This window comes from Arabidopsis lyrata (genome assembly GCF_000004255.2).
Source record: "Arabidopsis lyrata subsp. lyrata unplaced genomic scaffold ARALYscaffold_5, whole genome shotgun sequence".
NCBI lineage: Eukaryota > Viridiplantae > Streptophyta > Magnoliopsida > Brassicales > Brassicaceae > Arabidopsis > Arabidopsis lyrata.
The window spans coordinates 17,945,341-17,960,922 of record NW_003302551.1 but is presented as its reverse complement, the minus strand read 5'-3'; the positions used below and the strand labels follow the sequence as shown (position 1 = coordinate 17,960,922).

General features: G+C 38.1%; 4 protein-coding genes across 5 annotated transcripts; 2 read left to right on the top strand and 2 right to left on the bottom strand.

The window, feature by feature from the left end:
* Nucleotides 1–36: 36 nt before the first annotated feature.
* On the bottom strand, nt 37–1,920 carry LOC9314158 (adenylylsulfatase HINT1). Its single transcript, XM_021025693.1, has 5 exons — nt 1,627–1,920; nt 1,087–1,144; nt 686–775; nt 442–559; nt 37–328 (listed from the first exon to the last, which is right to left on the bottom strand). Exons 1-5 carry the CDS (start codon nt 1,734–1,736, stop codon nt 261–263), a joined length of 444 nt encoding a protein of 147 aa, XP_020881352.1. The 5' UTR covers nt 1,737–1,920; the 3' UTR covers nt 37–260.
* Nucleotides 1,921–6,079: 4,159 nt separating this feature from the next.
* On the top strand, nt 6,080–9,710 carry LOC9312437 (stomatal closure-related actin-binding protein 3). The gene is made up of 13 exons (XM_002878041.2): nt 6,080–6,356; nt 6,813–7,114; nt 7,202–7,330; nt 7,433–7,525; nt 7,637–7,783; nt 7,859–7,927; nt 8,019–8,102; nt 8,197–8,380; nt 8,464–8,580; nt 8,660–8,718; nt 8,825–8,956; nt 9,056–9,205; nt 9,341–9,710. Exons 2-13 carry the CDS (start codon nt 6,830–6,832, stop codon nt 9,365–9,367), a joined length of 1,476 nt encoding a protein of 491 aa, XP_002878087.1. The 5' UTR covers nt 6,080–6,356; nt 6,813–6,829; the 3' UTR covers nt 9,368–9,710.
* Nucleotides 9,711–9,728: 18 nt separating this feature from the next.
* LOC9314155 (F-box protein At3g56470) lies at nt 9,729–11,034 on the bottom strand. 2 transcript variants are annotated; one of them, XM_021024278.1, is made up of 2 exons: nt 10,725–11,034; nt 9,729–10,649 (listed from the first exon to the last, which is right to left on the bottom strand). In XM_021024278.1, the coding sequence occupies exons 1-2, from the start codon at nt 10,908–10,910 to the stop codon at nt 9,822–9,824; spliced, it is 1,014 nt and encodes a 337-aa protein (XP_020879937.1). In that variant the 5' UTR covers nt 10,911–11,034; the 3' UTR covers nt 9,729–9,821. The 2 variants fall into 2 exon arrangements, with proteins under 2 accessions (XP_020879937.1, XP_002876368.2); XM_002876322.2 differs by having other exon boundaries at nt 9,729–11,034.
* Nucleotides 11,035–11,354: 320 nt separating this feature from the next.
* LOC9312436 (quinone oxidoreductase-like protein 2 homolog) lies at nt 11,355–13,045 on the top strand. The gene is made up of 5 exons (XM_021024279.1): nt 11,355–11,931; nt 12,034–12,125; nt 12,214–12,472; nt 12,565–12,708; nt 12,783–13,045. The coding sequence occupies exons 1-5, from the start codon at nt 11,476–11,478 to the stop codon at nt 12,876–12,878; spliced, it is 1,047 nt and encodes a 348-aa protein (XP_020879938.1). The 5' UTR covers nt 11,355–11,475; the 3' UTR covers nt 12,879–13,045.
* The last annotated feature ends 2,537 nt before the right edge of the window (nt 13,046–15,582 follow it).

Below are 15,582 nucleotides of genomic sequence, written 5' to 3'. Positions count from 1 at the left end.
GGTTTCTCAAAAGGTTGAAGTTTTACACGCAGACAATTTTTACGGAGTTAATAATAGAGAAAAAGCAACCAACCACAAGATTCCAGAAGAGAAAACAGTCAAATATCCTTTTCATAACATAAAACAAGGTTTTGCATAACAATCATAAAACTCATGTCCCAAGTTTTTTTTTATTTATAGAGACAGTAGAAGAAGACGGGATCAAACTCTAAGCGTCCCTCTTATTATCAGGACAACAATCCACTTCAAGATGATATCTATTAGCCAGGAGGCCAGTTCATTTGACGTCCTCCAATGAGATGAACATGAATGTGATACACCGATTGACCTACAAAAACCACAAGAACATGAGAAACATCAATCATGATGTCCCTTGGTTTTGTCATGTGTTGAATGTGAATAGGCTAATTGAAGAAGTGGAACTATATATAAAACACATACAGCCTTGTGGACCATCATTGATCACAATTCTGAAACCCTCTTCTAGGCCTTCTTGTTTCGCTACGAGCTTAGCAGTGTAGAGAAGGCGGCCCAAGATGTCGATGTGCCTTTCCTCAGCCTGCAATAGCAGAACAATACATTATTTAGCTTGTGTTTCAAAATGGGATCGAGTTCAACAATTGCCATGCTTTTAGCCGCACATTTATTTAAATTTTATTTGAGAGGTGTAAAGTGAAATAGGTACCTTAGAGAGTCCAGTTAGGCCATCCCTCACTTTTGGAATAAGGAGGATGTGAACAGGACCCTGGGGCGTTATGTCTCTAAAAGCTAAGACCTGCAAAATCATGCAACATGATTTGAGTAAACATGCTAGGAACAGTAGTACTAATGAAGTATGAACAACAACTGACAAGTTTTAAAGTGGTAGAGATATTAAGTTACGAATTTCAGTTGTTAACTCAAGACATTTCATCCAGAAAATAAAACATAGTCAAGCAGAGGCCATCTTCATACTTAAAATTCATAGAATGCTTATTTTCACAGTGCTTCAAATGGCAAGCAGACTGAGCTAACTTCATAAAATTGCATAATTAAATGTTCCAGAGGAGACGCTTGTATCAAAAAGGGTTACAGAATTAAAAGTACCTTGTCATCCTCATAAACCATGGTGGATGGAATTTCTTTGCTGATGATCTTGTCAAATCTGCAGCATAAAGTAAATAAACGTTAACAATTAATTCAACACAACTAAACAATCTGTCAATAGAAGAAAACTAAAAATCTTGAAATTCAATCTAACAGCCGAGAAAAGCCTCAGTATCACTATAAACCTAAAATCCACATATAAGCTATAAAAAGAGCTTCTTCTCACAAACTCTAAGTCGCTACAACCAAACAACGATCAGTCTCAATTAAATATATATTCACACAATACTCATCCATCATTACAGAGTTAGCAGAAAGGGTTTCGTCGGAAGAACCAACTTCACAACTAGTACATTACACTACAGCCTTTGCTTTTGTTTTGTCCTTACAAAATTTTCAGCTAAACAAACGGGAACTGCAGCAATTGAGGAACAATAAAGCTACAACTAGATCCAATTCAAATAAAAATCGCAGCTTTGACTGATGATCCACAAACAAATCGAGCAGAGAAAGAATCAACAATTGAAGTAAAAGGCATACATGGTGGGAGAATCGGAAGGAGTGGCGGCGAGAGCAGCTTCTTTCTCGGAAGCCATGACGGCGGAGACAGGTGAGAAATGAGATGATAGAATCGAAACACGGTGGCTCATTAAACCAAAATTAACCCTAAATCCGTCGACGGTACAACAAACAACTTCACCCGCCAATCTCTTTTTTCCAACCAATGATCTCCTGCCACGTCATACACTTCTTTTTCTGTTGTCTGAAACCTCTTTTCTATCTTAGCCCACTGCTCACAAAGCCCACCAAACCCACTTGTTTATTGATTAATCAAAATTGATGAAGGAGAAATCGTTCCAGATCGATCTTTTCACGGATTCCTTCCATTTAATTTCGATGGTAGGTTTCTTCCCAACATTAGTGGACGTGAGTACATGGATGAAACGTTGAAGTTGGCTCTTGATAAATACAACCAACACAAAGGACTCAGTGTTTGATCATGTTGTGAGCTAGGCTAGGGTCTGATATGTCTGGAATCAAATCTTATATGGCTAAAGAGTCTCCTCAAGGTGAGCTCATTGAGTATCAAGCTAAGACTAAGTGGAAGGTTTCGCAGAGAAATGCTCATGCCATTCTTTGCAGACCAGCTACTCCAAAACCTATATATTCCGGAAAGATACTTGCTGAAACCTAAAGGTAAGTGAAGCCAGTTTTAGCTTATTGTTTTTATTGGAAACCTTCTATCAAGTATATTTATGAGAACTGAACTTCTATCAAGTATATCTAAGATTGTTCATGCACCTTGGACCGATCCATCAATATACCAAAATTTCTGTACATGCAGTTCAGAAAATCACAAGGCGAGTCACAAAATGAATTAATATTGAATCGACCTGAAAATTGTGGCTATTTACGCCTAGTAGCTTGAAATTTCTAGCTAGTTCAAAACGAACACAAATCTATGAATTTGCACCAAGTTTATAGAGCACATATGAAGGTAATAAGAAGTCAATTACGTGCAACAGATTTAAGTCATCACCAATACGTACTTTACCCATATCATCAATATTGTCTACGTACGCAAACTTAGTGATCCAGTATAAAACAAAATAAAAATTCTCCACAACAACTTTAAACACAAATGCAGTTCTTGTTTTATCAAATTAAATAATTGTTAGCTCTTATTAACACTTACGATCAATAGAGATTAGAGAAAAAATAAAAGAAAACAAGTGGTCTTTGTAGACAATAAGTAATACTAGACAACAAAAGAAAAAAAAAATAGACGAGAAGTGAAAAAAAGTGATGGCGAGTAGGTTTGGTATCATTGGATTCTACATGGACCCATGGATATGCTTAATGCTCAGAGTTAATTATAGTCATAGATGACACAAACACATCATTAAGGCACCAAAAAGAGTTATCTAGGAATTAAGTAAGAAACACTTTACAGCTTACAAACTTAATTTATAAATAACTAAATGGATTGGTATCTAATTAAAGTCAAATGCATCTTTTTTTTTGCTCTTCTTTTTCTATCAAATGCATCTTTCATTATAGTACTCTCTTGTTATACCACAAACAGAAAGTAAAAGTGCGATTATGATGTTTGAACCATCTATTCATGTTAACGTGACCTGAAATATCACATGCTCTGCTTACCCTTTTTTGACAACTTTAGTGAGAATAGATTATTAAATTCTTGGAATTTTTTTTTTTTTTCCGTCTGAATAATTCATTATATTAAACAAAAGAGGAATACAAGTTAGAATACGGTTTTGGAACACTAGGCCGACAAGAGTCGAAAATCTTTCGGAAACTAAGCCGGCGGAACACAGAAATATCCCCGGAAAACTAAGCTCAAAGAAGGGAAGCAAATTAGAATCAAAAGCACTAAAAGACAAGCCCGAAAGGAACCTAAGAACTAAATTTGAAACTCGAAACCAACATAACCTTCAAACAATCCCAGAGAAACAGTTGGCGACGGAGCTGGACCAAGAAACATGAGCCTCGAAAAGAAACAGACAATCTCCAAACTACCGGAGAATCCGAAGAAGAACTAATAAGAGAGCTCAACTAGCCACAACCCGACAGAACAGAGAGAAGGAATAAGCTAAAAAGCGAGCACAGCAACAAGCACCATCACGCCAACTTCAGAAGGATAATGAGCTCGAACGAAACTAGGCACAAAGAGGGACCTTTGAAAACGGCTGAGGATAAGCCAAAGAGGAGCACCAACCCTTACACGCGGACAAAGCAAACCAATCAATGCCACCTACAGACATGAACCGGTCACGACCTCGCAAGAGAAGAACTAGTAAACGAAACCACTGCTGCGCCTTGAACCCAACCATACAAACCAAAGAAGGCTTTAGAGAAGAGCTAGTAGATGCACCTGCAACGATGTACCATCCGATTGACAAACCTCAAACACGAACCCAGCCCACCAGAAACCACACCCAAACGAGAGGTAGCACTCGGCGAAGAAGAACTAGGAACCCAAAACAGAGAGCTAGAGCAAGCATGACACTAAAACCGGAAAGCACAGCAAAGCCGTACAATAACCCGTAGAGTTAGAACCAAGATCAAGCCTAACTACACCATTGCGCAAGCCAAAAACACCAACTAAACCTTCAACACAAACTAACAGATCTACACCAAGCACAACCATGGAAATGCCAACGAAAGGAGGAGCTCACCCGATAAAACCAAACAAACCACATCCCCAAAAGAACCAAGAAGACAGAACCTCCACCAACAACCGCTTACTCTCTCTCGCCACGAGCCAGATCCACCAACATCCGGCCACACTAGCCAAAGAAAACCTTTAAACTCTGGAGAAACCGCAAATCCTTGCAAAACCCGACGTCGCAGCCACCAAAGATCCAATTGCGACATCTCCGCAACTCCAATCGTCTAAGCATCATCACAGAGAATACCGGCGTAGACTGAGAACAAAGCAAGATAACAACTAAAACAATCAAACAAAAGCCCTCTCACGGTGTCGGCGAGAAGCACCGACCACCGGAGAGGCAAGACTGAAATTTGTTTTTTTTTTTTCCTTCAACGGCGGCTAGACCTAAATTCTTGGAATTTAATTAAGGAAACTCCTTAACATTAAAGTATTATAATTGATTCTAGATAGCCCCACTCTACTGGTCTTCAATGATAATTTGTCCAATTGTTCTGTCTATTTGTCCAAACATGATAAAATGCGTGATGAGTTATCGAATTAAACAACAATGGACCACGAAATTGATAAATATCAACCTAACTAAATGTTTAATTCAGTACGTAATATCAAAATAGCTAGATAAATTTTAGCAAATACATTAGCGTAGAAGTGATTTTTATGTCACAGCCATACGTTTGGATGAAATAAAGTTTTAACTAAAAAACTTCTTGCCGTCATTGACAAAGATTAAAAAATTAGGTTCAAATCTTGTATGAAAGGGGTTCTGGTCATGATAAAAAGATGTATAGACTCCGATTTAAAAGTGTTTTTTTTTTTTTTTTGTGTTAAAAATATAAATATTTTATATAAATGAAAACGGTTTAGGTGACAATCTATGATTACAAACCTACATATATAGTCTTATGACAAAAATAAAATAAAATATGGAATCATAATTTTTCATAACTATAATTCGGTTCATCTATTCAACCAAAGTAGTGAAACAAAAGGTGTCAAATGAAACAATGGGTGGATATCTTAAATTAAATGAAAAATGTAACTTATACTATACTAGTTAAGTATAGGATAAGTCGTGATGTTAACGCGTTGGATAGCTACCTTTAGGGGAAAACTAATTGAGTTTGACCTTTCAACTAAAAACATAGATTCCACCAAATGTAGTACTCATGACTACACGCCAAATGTTACAGTATCTCTCAGCATTCTCCAAGATGTCTACTACAATAATGTTTGTAACTTTGGATAAGCTTTTTGAATATTGATTGGTTAGTTAAGAAAACGAGATATCCTAATTTTAGTAAAATGGATCTAAACATGTGGTATTACAGGTTGTAAAAGGATTGGACACTTATATCCACTGCTTGTCTTGATTTTGCTATCTAATTTTTCAAAAATACTTAAGAAAAAAATAGTATTTGTAGCTTCAGAGTCATATAACATTATATATATAGATAAAAACCGGATTTTAAGTCTTTATATATTGGATTTGGAAGTTTAGTTTCTTAGATTCTTTGCTTAAGATTCAAAAATAATAATAATGGTGTGGTTAAAAGGATCATAATTAGATGCACACCAAAGAAGCTAACTAGAAAACACAAAATCAATAATGTGAAAAAGAGAAAAAGAAGGTGTGAGAGAAAATCCAGTGGAGCCCAAGGGTCGGGCCCCGACGACAACTCGCGCCAGAGCGTGTGGTTCAAACGCCATGTAACAGCGCGTGGTCACTTTTGCCATCCCAACAAACAAAAGACGAGACACTGTCAAACAAAATAATCGTTTCTTCTTTTTCTTGCACTCTTTGGGTTTTCTAACGATGATGGCGTGAAAGAAAGAGAGAGAACAAGCAGTGTTGAAGAGAACCAAAAGTGTGTCTTTTTTTTTTCTCTGCATTGCCCATTTATCCTGTCGTCTTTGACGCTTTTGTAAAAGCTAAAAAAGAAAAAAGATGCCAAACGACGACGAAGACTAGTGAGAGAGAGAGAGACACTAAAGAACCAGTTGTCTTTATTCTTCTTCTACTTCTTCCTTCTTCACTCTTGAGATTCTTCTCTGTTTCTGGGTCTTGATTATATCCGTAAGTTTGTGTTTCTTCTTGAGTTGATTGATTCTACTTGCATTTCTCCTGAGTTTTTGTCGTATCCTGTTTCATTTTTTTTTTTTTTTTTTTTTTTTACATTTTTTCTCTCAATTAATCGTATCCTGTTTCATGACATCAATGTTTGGTTACATGAGTTAGAAATTCTCCACTTTTTTTTTTTTTAATATATAAAATTTTTGTTCTGTTTTTTTACTGGTCTTTGATGCTCTGATTCTTTCTCAATTAGTGTTACCAATTTAGATAGAGCTAATTTTCTTCCAAATTCAAATAAAAGAATTGAAACTTTTTGTCAAACCTCAAAGATTGATCCGTATTTCACTTATGTGGTTTATCTTGAGTGCATTTTCTCTAGCATTTAGTAATCTCGTGTTCTTTAATTAAATCATTTTTAATGATTCTTGATTTGCTCTTTGTTTATTGTTGTTGAAACAGATAAAGATTCGGGAAAAATGACGAAAGTGTGTCCTGAAATAGAAGAAGGGACATTATCTTTATCAGTTGTTCCAGTATCAGTAGATGTGAGCTTTGCTTCTAATCATTTTCCAACATACAAATTAGGACCTGATAATCAGATAGTAGAGGAACCTAAGGAAGATGAAAAAGGTCCATCAGTCAAAGAGACCGTCGATAAAGAGAGCGAGCTGTTGTCTGATCAGCACAAGCGGCTTTCGGTCCGTGACCTCGCTAGTAAATTCGACAAGAATCTGGCTGCAGCTGTTAATTTGGCTGATGAGGTTAGTTTCTTCTACAAAACTCTCTGTTTTGGTTTCATATAACATTTCTCTTTTTGTTTAAATCTGTTTCTTGTTACTCTCTTTTAGGCTAAATTAAGAGAGGTGGCTTCTTTGGAGGGACATGTTATGTTGAAGAAGCTAAGGGATGCTTTAGAATACATGAGAGGACGCACGGATGGGCAAAACAAGGAAGATGTGGAGACAGCTATCTCCATGGTTTAGACTTTTTTTAATCAGTTTTTCTCTTTAGAAAGACATATTGTGTCTGGAAACTAACGTTTTTATGTGTCTTGTATGAATTGTTATGTCTGAATTCAGGTTGAAGCTCTAGCTGTGAAGTTAACTCAGAATGAAGGTGAATTGATTCAAGAGAAGTTTGAAGTGAAGAAACTAGGAAACTTCCTCAAGCAGGTCTTGAATATAGATTGATATTAATGAAAAAATGTACTGTTTTAGCTTGCTTACTTTTCTAAGAGTAACAACTACAAAGGAAGCTGTTTAATGTTACTCTTGTAATGACAGACTTCAGAAGATGCAAAGAAACTGGTAAATCAGGAAAAGTCGTTCGCTTGTGCTGAGATCGAAACTGCTAGGGCCGTTGTGCTGAGACTTGGAGAGGCTTTTGAAGAACAAGAACGGATTTCTGAAGCTTCTAGAGCTCAGGGGCCGGTTAGTATTATTATCTACTCTAGGTTCATAGTTTATAGTAAAGTTTTCTAGTCAACTCATGTTTTCAATTCTTAGAATGTGGAGAAATTGGTTGAGGAGGTTCAAGAGGCTAGGCAAATCAAACGGATGCATCACCCAACAAAGGTGCTACATTAGTTTCATTGCACTTTAACTCTATCTGCTTCATAATTTGATGAGTCACATTAAAAGTTACTACTTATTTGTTGTAATTCAGGTGATGGGCATGCAACACGAACTTCATGGTTTAAGAAATCGAATCCAAGAGAAGTATATGAATTCTGTTAAACTTCATAAAGAGGTGTGTCTTTGTGAGCATTTAGTTTTCAACATATTTGCTGCTAGACTTGGTCTGTACTCACTTCTTTGTTCTTGCCTTTATCAAACATTTCAAGATAGCAATAATCAAAAGAGTTGAGGAATCCAAGTCCTGTCCATTTGTTCTTGAAGGCAAGCAAAGTCTTGGCTCTTGCTTAAGAATCCGTGTCAATGCTGCAGACAATGCTCCAGATCTTTCCAACTGTTCGATTCAATGGTATCGTGCAGCATGTGAAACTAGTAGAAGGGAAGCTATATCTGGTATATGGTCCTCTCTGTTTGCTTCATCATTTGGTTTTTAGTAAATGCATTTTTTCTTTAGCAGTTCATATTCTTGCTCTTAGGTGCCATCCAATCGATGTATGCTCCAGAACCATTTGATGTTGGGAGGATCTTACAGGCAGACATTCTTTCAAATGGACAAAAGTTCACAGTTACAACAGATGATCCAGTTGATCCTGGTTGGTATTACGAAAGCTATAGATGCTACAAAGATTTTTAAGTGGACAATAAATGAATATTTGGCTTATTGAATTGCAGATTCTAGCTTGCAATCACGCGTAGAGTCTCTGATGCGAAAATCTAACAGTGAATTCAGTGTATGTTACAACGTTCTTCAAGAATTTCAGACTTTATTCTTGTTTTCTTGGAAATATTTGGATGGAGCTCATGTTCTGATAAGCTGAACATTTCAATACTCTTCAGGTGGTTATATCGCAGATGAATGGACAGGACTATGCATCCCGGTCTCACGTCTTTACCGTTGGAAAGACGAGGATAAAGCTGTCTCGAGGATGGATCACAAAGGCGAGAGAATTATATTCGACATCCATGCAGGTATCTAGAGACTCTTTCTTCATTCTGTTTCACAGAAACATTCAATGAAAAATATTTCTTACAAGTTTATATGGTTTTTTTGGTATGGTAATTATTCAGCTCTGTGGAGTTAGAGGCAATATTAAAGCTCCTACCAAGGCAGTGTTCTGGCAACCAAGAAAGAGTCTAACATTCATACTAACCTTTGAGTCAGAACAAGAACGTAACGCAGCCATAGCCCTGGCTCGAAAATACGCTTTCGATTGCAATGTAAGCAAAAATTAACCGAAATGTCCAGTCTTTCAATTAAATGCCTTTCTCAGACTCTGCAAATCACTATGGACTTCCACTTTATACAGTTTTAAGACTACATAGTTTACATAACAGGCTTGCTTAAATCTGCAGGTTACACTGCTTGGTCCAGATGATTAAATGAAGAAGACAATGTCATTAACGAACCACCTGATATTTTTTCCCCTGACGCCGGATTTTCTTGTTCTGTGTGTTTGTGTGCGGCTACTTTTTTGTGTTTTTCGCACTGGTTCAAAAAAGGAAGGTGCAAGTTTGGGTTTTCTACTGATCATACAATGTTGCTGCATAGAGTTTTATTATAGGCAGCAGATTTCTTTTTTCTTTCCTTCTTTTTGCTTGATCATTTGTTTGGTTTGGTTTGTTTGATTGTTTTATTTTTTTGTTCAGTTTAGAACTCAACATTGTTAATCAGCTTATGAGTGTGAGATCAAAACCCAAAGCGGTTTCTGGTTTGTATCTGTTACCATCAACATATTACCTGTTTCTAAGAATTTCCCACTTTATTATCAGTAATCTGTATATACATAGATTGTACATGTGTTTGAATCATTATAAAAAAGGAATTCTATAACTGTTACTTGATAAGTTGATCAAATAAAGGGAGATCAAGGAGGTTGAGTGGTGGCATGATCCAAATATTCTCATACGGATTCTGTTTTCTCCACTTGAAGCAGATCTCACTCTCTTCATCAACCTCATAATATATGCAAGTCCTCTTGAATCCATGGAACACAGAGAGACACAAACAGTTACTTATTCCACTCGGCTTCTGCTGCTCGGCTCTCGATTCAGAAGACAAAGCGCTAGCGTAGATCGTCAAGCCTCCTAGTGTTTTCCTCTCAGTCCAGTCAAAGCTTGTAAGATCAAGTTTAAGCACTGTAGGGTTCATGTGTCTGTACATATAAATAAGAAAGATCTCTCCTTGGTGTTCTGTCATGAAGCATCCGTTGCTTCCAGGACGTTTAGGAGGTCGCCCGGGAAGAACATTCCAAGAATTCAAAGATGGGTCAAAGAGCGCTAAGCATCCGGTGTTTGTGAGGCAGTAGAAGACACCATTTGAAAAGACAATCTGCTCGAAAGTGTTGAAGTTTCGCGGTAACCGATTCTTGAACTCAAATGTTTTCCACTCTTGAGCATCAGCACAACATGTCTTGATGGTGATGTAATTCCAAGTGACAGAACTGATAGTGAACAAGAGACAACTAGTTGATGTAGGGGCACAAGAGAAAGCCATTCTTTGATCATATGCCATCCAAAGCGGAGGTACGGGTATGTGATCACGGGTAAACGGATTGAAGAAAAGGAGTTTATAGGAATTGGCATTGTACATGAGTAACCAACCATCTTTGGAGTAACAAACTCGAAAACCGGATAACTCAGGGAAGTGAAGATTGTATGTTTTCTGCATTGATGGGTCATAAAGTTCATAGGATTCGTCTGTTTTGGAAAAGTAGATAAGCCAAGGAGATGTGTGTACCACTCGAAGAGAAACACAAGCTTCGTGCCATGTTTTGCAGACAGCAGAAGCACGGATGTTGTCTTTCAATGAAAGACGGGAAATCACCAGTTGTAAGAGATCAGAGGGAAGATTTATGAAAGTTTGGTCCTTTTCTTTTTCCTTCCTACTCTGCTTCTTATTTTTCGTCTTCTTCTTCTTCGACATGTAAAAGTAAAATCTCAAAGCTACAACATTTAAGGGTAAAGGACACTAAGCAGAGTCCTCAAAAGCTATCAAATTCTACAAATCTTTATATAATCATATCTCAAAAAAAAAAAAAAAAAAAAAAAAAAAACGAATCTGAAATTGAAAGGATGAAAACTCACGATCCAAGCTTCGACCTTCTTCTGGAAGACATGGTGGATTAGGTTTTGGGGTCAACGAAGTCGTAACGGGAAAAAAGCACAAGATACCGGAGAAAAGTCTCCTGGCCGTTAGATTAGGACGACGACGACTGATCCAACGGTGATATCTGATCGTTCTCTTGGTCTCTTCGCCGTTGGATTTTCAGATTAGTCATAGGCAAATCATCCAAAAATGGCCGGTTCGGTTTTATACGGTCTTAAAATTATTAATTTAATTATTACGTGAAACGACGTCGTCTCAAGTTCACCTCATATGCTTATTGAACGAACGATAACGTCCCATTCCCAAGTTTCGTTCTTCACTCTTCAGGAGAAGGAGAGAAGGAGAGAAGGAGAAAAGGAGAGAGTTATCAGAGATAGCAAAAATGGAGGCTTTGGTTTGCCGGAAATTGGGAGATCCGACGGCGACGAATCTAGGTAATCCAGAATCTCCGGTGGAAGTAAGCAAGACTCATCCGATCCCGTCTTTAAATTCAGACACGGCGGTGAGAGTCAGAGTTATCGCTACGAGCTTGAATTACGCTAATTACCTTCAGATTCTTGGAAAATACCAGGAGAAACCTCCGTTACCTTTTATCCCTGGCTCCGATTACTCCGGAATCGTCGACGCGATTGGTCCCGCCGTCACCAAACTCCGCGTTGGAGATCGTGTCTGTTCTTTCGCCGATCTCGGTTCCTTCGCTCAGTTTATCGTCGCTGATCAATCTCGTTTGTTCCTTGTACCGGAAAGATGTGACATGGTTGCTGCAGCTGCACTTCCTGTTGCGTTTGGGACTTCTCATGTAGCACTTGTTCATAGAGCTCGTTTAACATCTGGTCAAGTAAATATCTCATCTTTCTGATTCTGTTTTTTTTTTGGCTTTATGTGAATCTGAGTTTGTAAAGGTTGAGACTTGAGAGATTTTTCATTGGCTTTGATGCAGGTCTTATTGGTTTTAGGTGCTGCTGGTGGCGTTGGTCTTGCAGCTGTTCAAATCGGCAAGGTTTGTGGAGCCATTGTCATTGCAGTTGCTAGGTATATACTGGTTTAGACTCATTTCACTTTTGGGTTCCATGGACTTCGATTATCGGTTTTGGTTTTTGAATCTCTTACTTGTTGGTAGAGGAACTGAGAAGATTCAGCTGTTGAAGTCAATGGGAGTGGATCATGTTGTTGATCTAGGCACTGAGAATGTTATTTCAAGTGTCAAAGAGTTTATCAAGACAAGAAAGCTTAGAGGAGTTGATGTTTTGTATGATCCTGTGGGAGGGAAACTAACCAAGGAGTCCATGAAAGTTCTGAAATGGGGAGCTCAGATTCTGGTGATAGGTTTCGCCAGCGGCGAAATACCTGTGATTCCTGCTAATATAGCACTTGTTAAGGTAAATGGGTTGTCTTGTAATAGAGAAGAAGAAGAAGCTTTTTCAGTGAAGAGAATCAAATTTTCATAAGTTGTAGTAACCAATTGGTGCAGAACTGGACGGTTCATGGTCTTTACTGGGGTAGCTACAGGATCCATCAGCCCAATGTCCTTGAAGATTCCATCAAAGAGTTACTGTCATGGCTTTCCCGAGGATTGATCACTATTCACATCTCTCATACCTATAGCCTCTCCCAGGTGAAAACATCGTTTCATCTTCATGACATCAAAACTCAAAACATGTAGTTAAAGACTTACCGTTTGGATTACAGGCCAATCTTGCATTCGGGGATCTCAAAGACAGGAAGGCAATTGGAAAAGTGATGATTGCTCTCGACCACAAGACTGCCATGTCGTCAAAACTTTAGACTCTCTGTGGCCATAGGAGAAAACTGGTTCTGTATTCTAGAAATAAGGTTATTGAAATGGCCATGTAAGCTGAACCATCTTGCACTTTGTTTGTCTATGGCATGCTTACAGTTGTCTGTCTATGGCATGCTCACTTTGAATAAGGTTATTTCTATTGACTGCTCAAGTCCATGCTGGACCCTACCAGAGCTGCAACCAGAAAGTGTCGAGTTCTCAGGTTTTGCAGGAGGCAGGAGCACTCATACTCTGTGACCGTTCTTGGCCACTCGTATTAGAAGCAGATGGGTGCACCGGAGAAGAGTCTCCTGGGCCGTTAGATTAGGACGACGACGACTGATCCTACGGTGATATCTGATCGTTCTCTTGGTCTCTTTGCCGTTGAATTTTCAGATTAGTCATAAGCAATCATCCAAAAAAGACCGGTTCGGTTTTTAGTCAACCGAACCGGTCTTAAAGTTATTAATTACAATGTCAAACGACGTCGTTTCAAATTACCTTCAGATTCAAATCTAGCACTTGTGAAGGTAAAAAAATGGTTTGTGTTGTAATATAGAGAAGAAGAAGCTTTTTTTACTTGAGAGAATCAAATCTTCATAAGTTGTAGTAACCAATTGGTGCAGAACTGGACGGTTCATGGTCTTTACTGGGGCAGCTACAGGATCCACCAGCCCAGTGTCCTTGAAGATTCCATCAAATAGACTGTCATGGCTTTCCCGAGGATTGATCACTATTCACATCTCTCATACCTATAGCCTCTCCCACGTTTTTTTGAGCCTTATGTAAACAGTAAACTTATGCCGTCAAACTATTCAATATGGGCCTTTATACATATAGTTTTTAATTTAGTCCCACAAATAGACGAGATTTAGGCCCATTCATTTTTTATAATTGAATTTTCCTCTAAGACAACTCCATCTCCACATCCATTGTCTCCATAGCCTTTTGAGAAGATTTCCTATCTCCTTCATCCCTTTGGAGCCTTCTTCTTGAAGGTACGGCATGTGTTTGTGTTTGTGAAGGTCGATGGTACTCTCTTGTTACCACCTTTTTTTTTTTTGGTTTTCTCATCGTTAATTGTCATCTCCATCTTTCTCTTCTTCTGCAGCGGACCTCTTCTTATTCTTGTTGTACTTGGACAGGCTCCAAGACCAAGATAAGCTCTGATACCATGTTGGTATTTTGAAGGAATGATGAAACAGAGTAAGAGATAGTATCTCTTCTCTTTTAAAGAAGACCAGAACGAAACAGAAATCTTTTGATTAAACTGAAACTTGTTGTTCTATTAAGACAAGACATACACACTTATATACATGTTTACATAACTACTCCACGTAACCGTTGGTAACAGTTGTAACTTCTCCGACAAGTTACGTCTCTTACTCACAACCGTTCGTGGTAAGTCACATGACATCCGTTGACTTTACATACAAACTAACACATGATATTACTAGATTTAATCATGGACTCAATTCTAACACCAACAACCTAGCAGCTACACATGGAAGAACCAAAAGCCCTGTCTCTCACCAAATGCACCTCCTAATTGCTCTACTACCGCCACCATTACCGGTAATGTTTTCTATGCCACAAGAAAACAACTTCCAAATCAAGAGATCAGATCGATCTGTTCTAAAGGCAAGCTCTATTATTACCTGGCTTCAAACGAGCAAGACTGCAGTGCTATTTTCCTTGGAGCTCTTGGTACCACCTCTAAGACCGGAGAGGATGCGGATTGAAACAGCAATGAATGCTAGTAGACAAAGATGCACCAATCTGCAAGACAGGCTAGAAATGGATTTGCAAAGCCCAACCCCACTCCACTAACAAGAGCTGCAAAACAAAAAATGTCAAAGAAAGTGAGGCATATAAATGAATTCGAAAAGACGTGTATCTATGTCTCCATTCTACTTTTCAGTAAGGATATGGCTACACCTACAGAGTAATATGTGAATACCGCTGCAATTGTTGCAAAGCTGAAATCAATAACCAAGAAATAGGATCGATCCAACTACATTGAACACAAATGTTTTCCACTCTTTAGCATTGGCACAACATGTCTTCATGCTAATGCAATTCCAAGTGACAGAACTGACAGTGAACAAGAGACAACTAGTTGATGTAGGAGCACAAGAGAAAGCCATTCTTTGATCATATGCCATCCAAAGCGGAGACACCGAGTATGCAATCACGGGTAAAGGGATTGAAGAAAAGGAGTTGATAAGAATTGGCATTGTACATTAGTAACCAACCATCTTTAGAGTAACAAACTCGAAAACCGGATAACTCAGGGTCAGGGAAGTGAAGAGTGTATGTTTTCTGCATTGATGGGTCATAAAGTTCATAGGATTCCAAAATTAGATAAGCCAAAGGAGATGTATGTATCACTCGAAGAGAGACATCTTATGGATCCAAAATAACAAATTGAAAAATAATATGTCCACTAAATTAAACAACAAAAGGGTTTGTCTCTTCTCTTAAATTTGTAGTAAATAAAATTTGCTCCAACAAATTGATGGACAAGCTTGGGGATTTAACCGTAAAAGAGTTATGCGTGATCCAGCCGGTTTCACAATCCTCTCAATGCGTCAAAAGGTTACAAAACATTTCAATCTTTCACCAACAAAAAAAAGGACTCTTTCTTGAAATTGTGTATGATTTTTGTTTAGGGACTTGCATTGAAGAACAAGTGAGAAGTGCATGGAG

Coding starts and splice junctions, on each gene's coding strand:
- LOC9314158 (XM_021025693.1), bottom strand. CDS start 1,736: ATGAGCCACCGTGTTTCGATTCTATCATCTCATTTCTCACCTGTCTCC. Junction 560..685: donor GCCTAACTGGACTCTCTAAG/GTACCTATTTCA, acceptor CTGCTATTGCAG/GCTGAGGAAAGGCACATCGA. Junction 329..441: donor CAATGATGGTCCACAAGGCT/GTATGTGTTTTA, acceptor TGGTTTTTGTAG/GTCAATCGGTGTATCACATT.
- LOC9312437 (XM_002878041.2), top strand. CDS start 6,830: ATGACGAAAGTGTGTCCTGAAATAGAAGAAGGGACATTATCTTTATCA. Junction 7,526..7,636: donor TAGGAAACTTCCTCAAGCAG/GTCTTGAATATA, acceptor TTGTAATGACAG/ACTTCAGAAGATGCAAAGAA. Junction 9,206..9,340: donor AATACGCTTTCGATTGCAAT/GTAAGCAAAAAT, acceptor TTAAATCTGCAG/GTTACACTGCTTGGTCCAGA.
- LOC9314155 (XM_002876322.2), bottom strand. CDS start 10,910: ATGTCGAAGAAGAAGAAGACGAAAAATAAGAAGCAGAGTAGGAAGGAA.
- LOC9312436 (XM_021024279.1), top strand. CDS start 11,476: ATGGAGGCTTTGGTTTGCCGGAAATTGGGAGATCCGACGGCGACGAAT. Junction 11,932..12,033: donor CTCGTTTAACATCTGGTCAA/GTAAATATCTCA, acceptor GCTTTGATGCAG/GTCTTATTGGTTTTAGGTGC. Junction 12,473..12,564: donor CTAATATAGCACTTGTTAAG/GTAAATGGGTTG, acceptor CAATTGGTGCAG/AACTGGACGGTTCATGGTCT.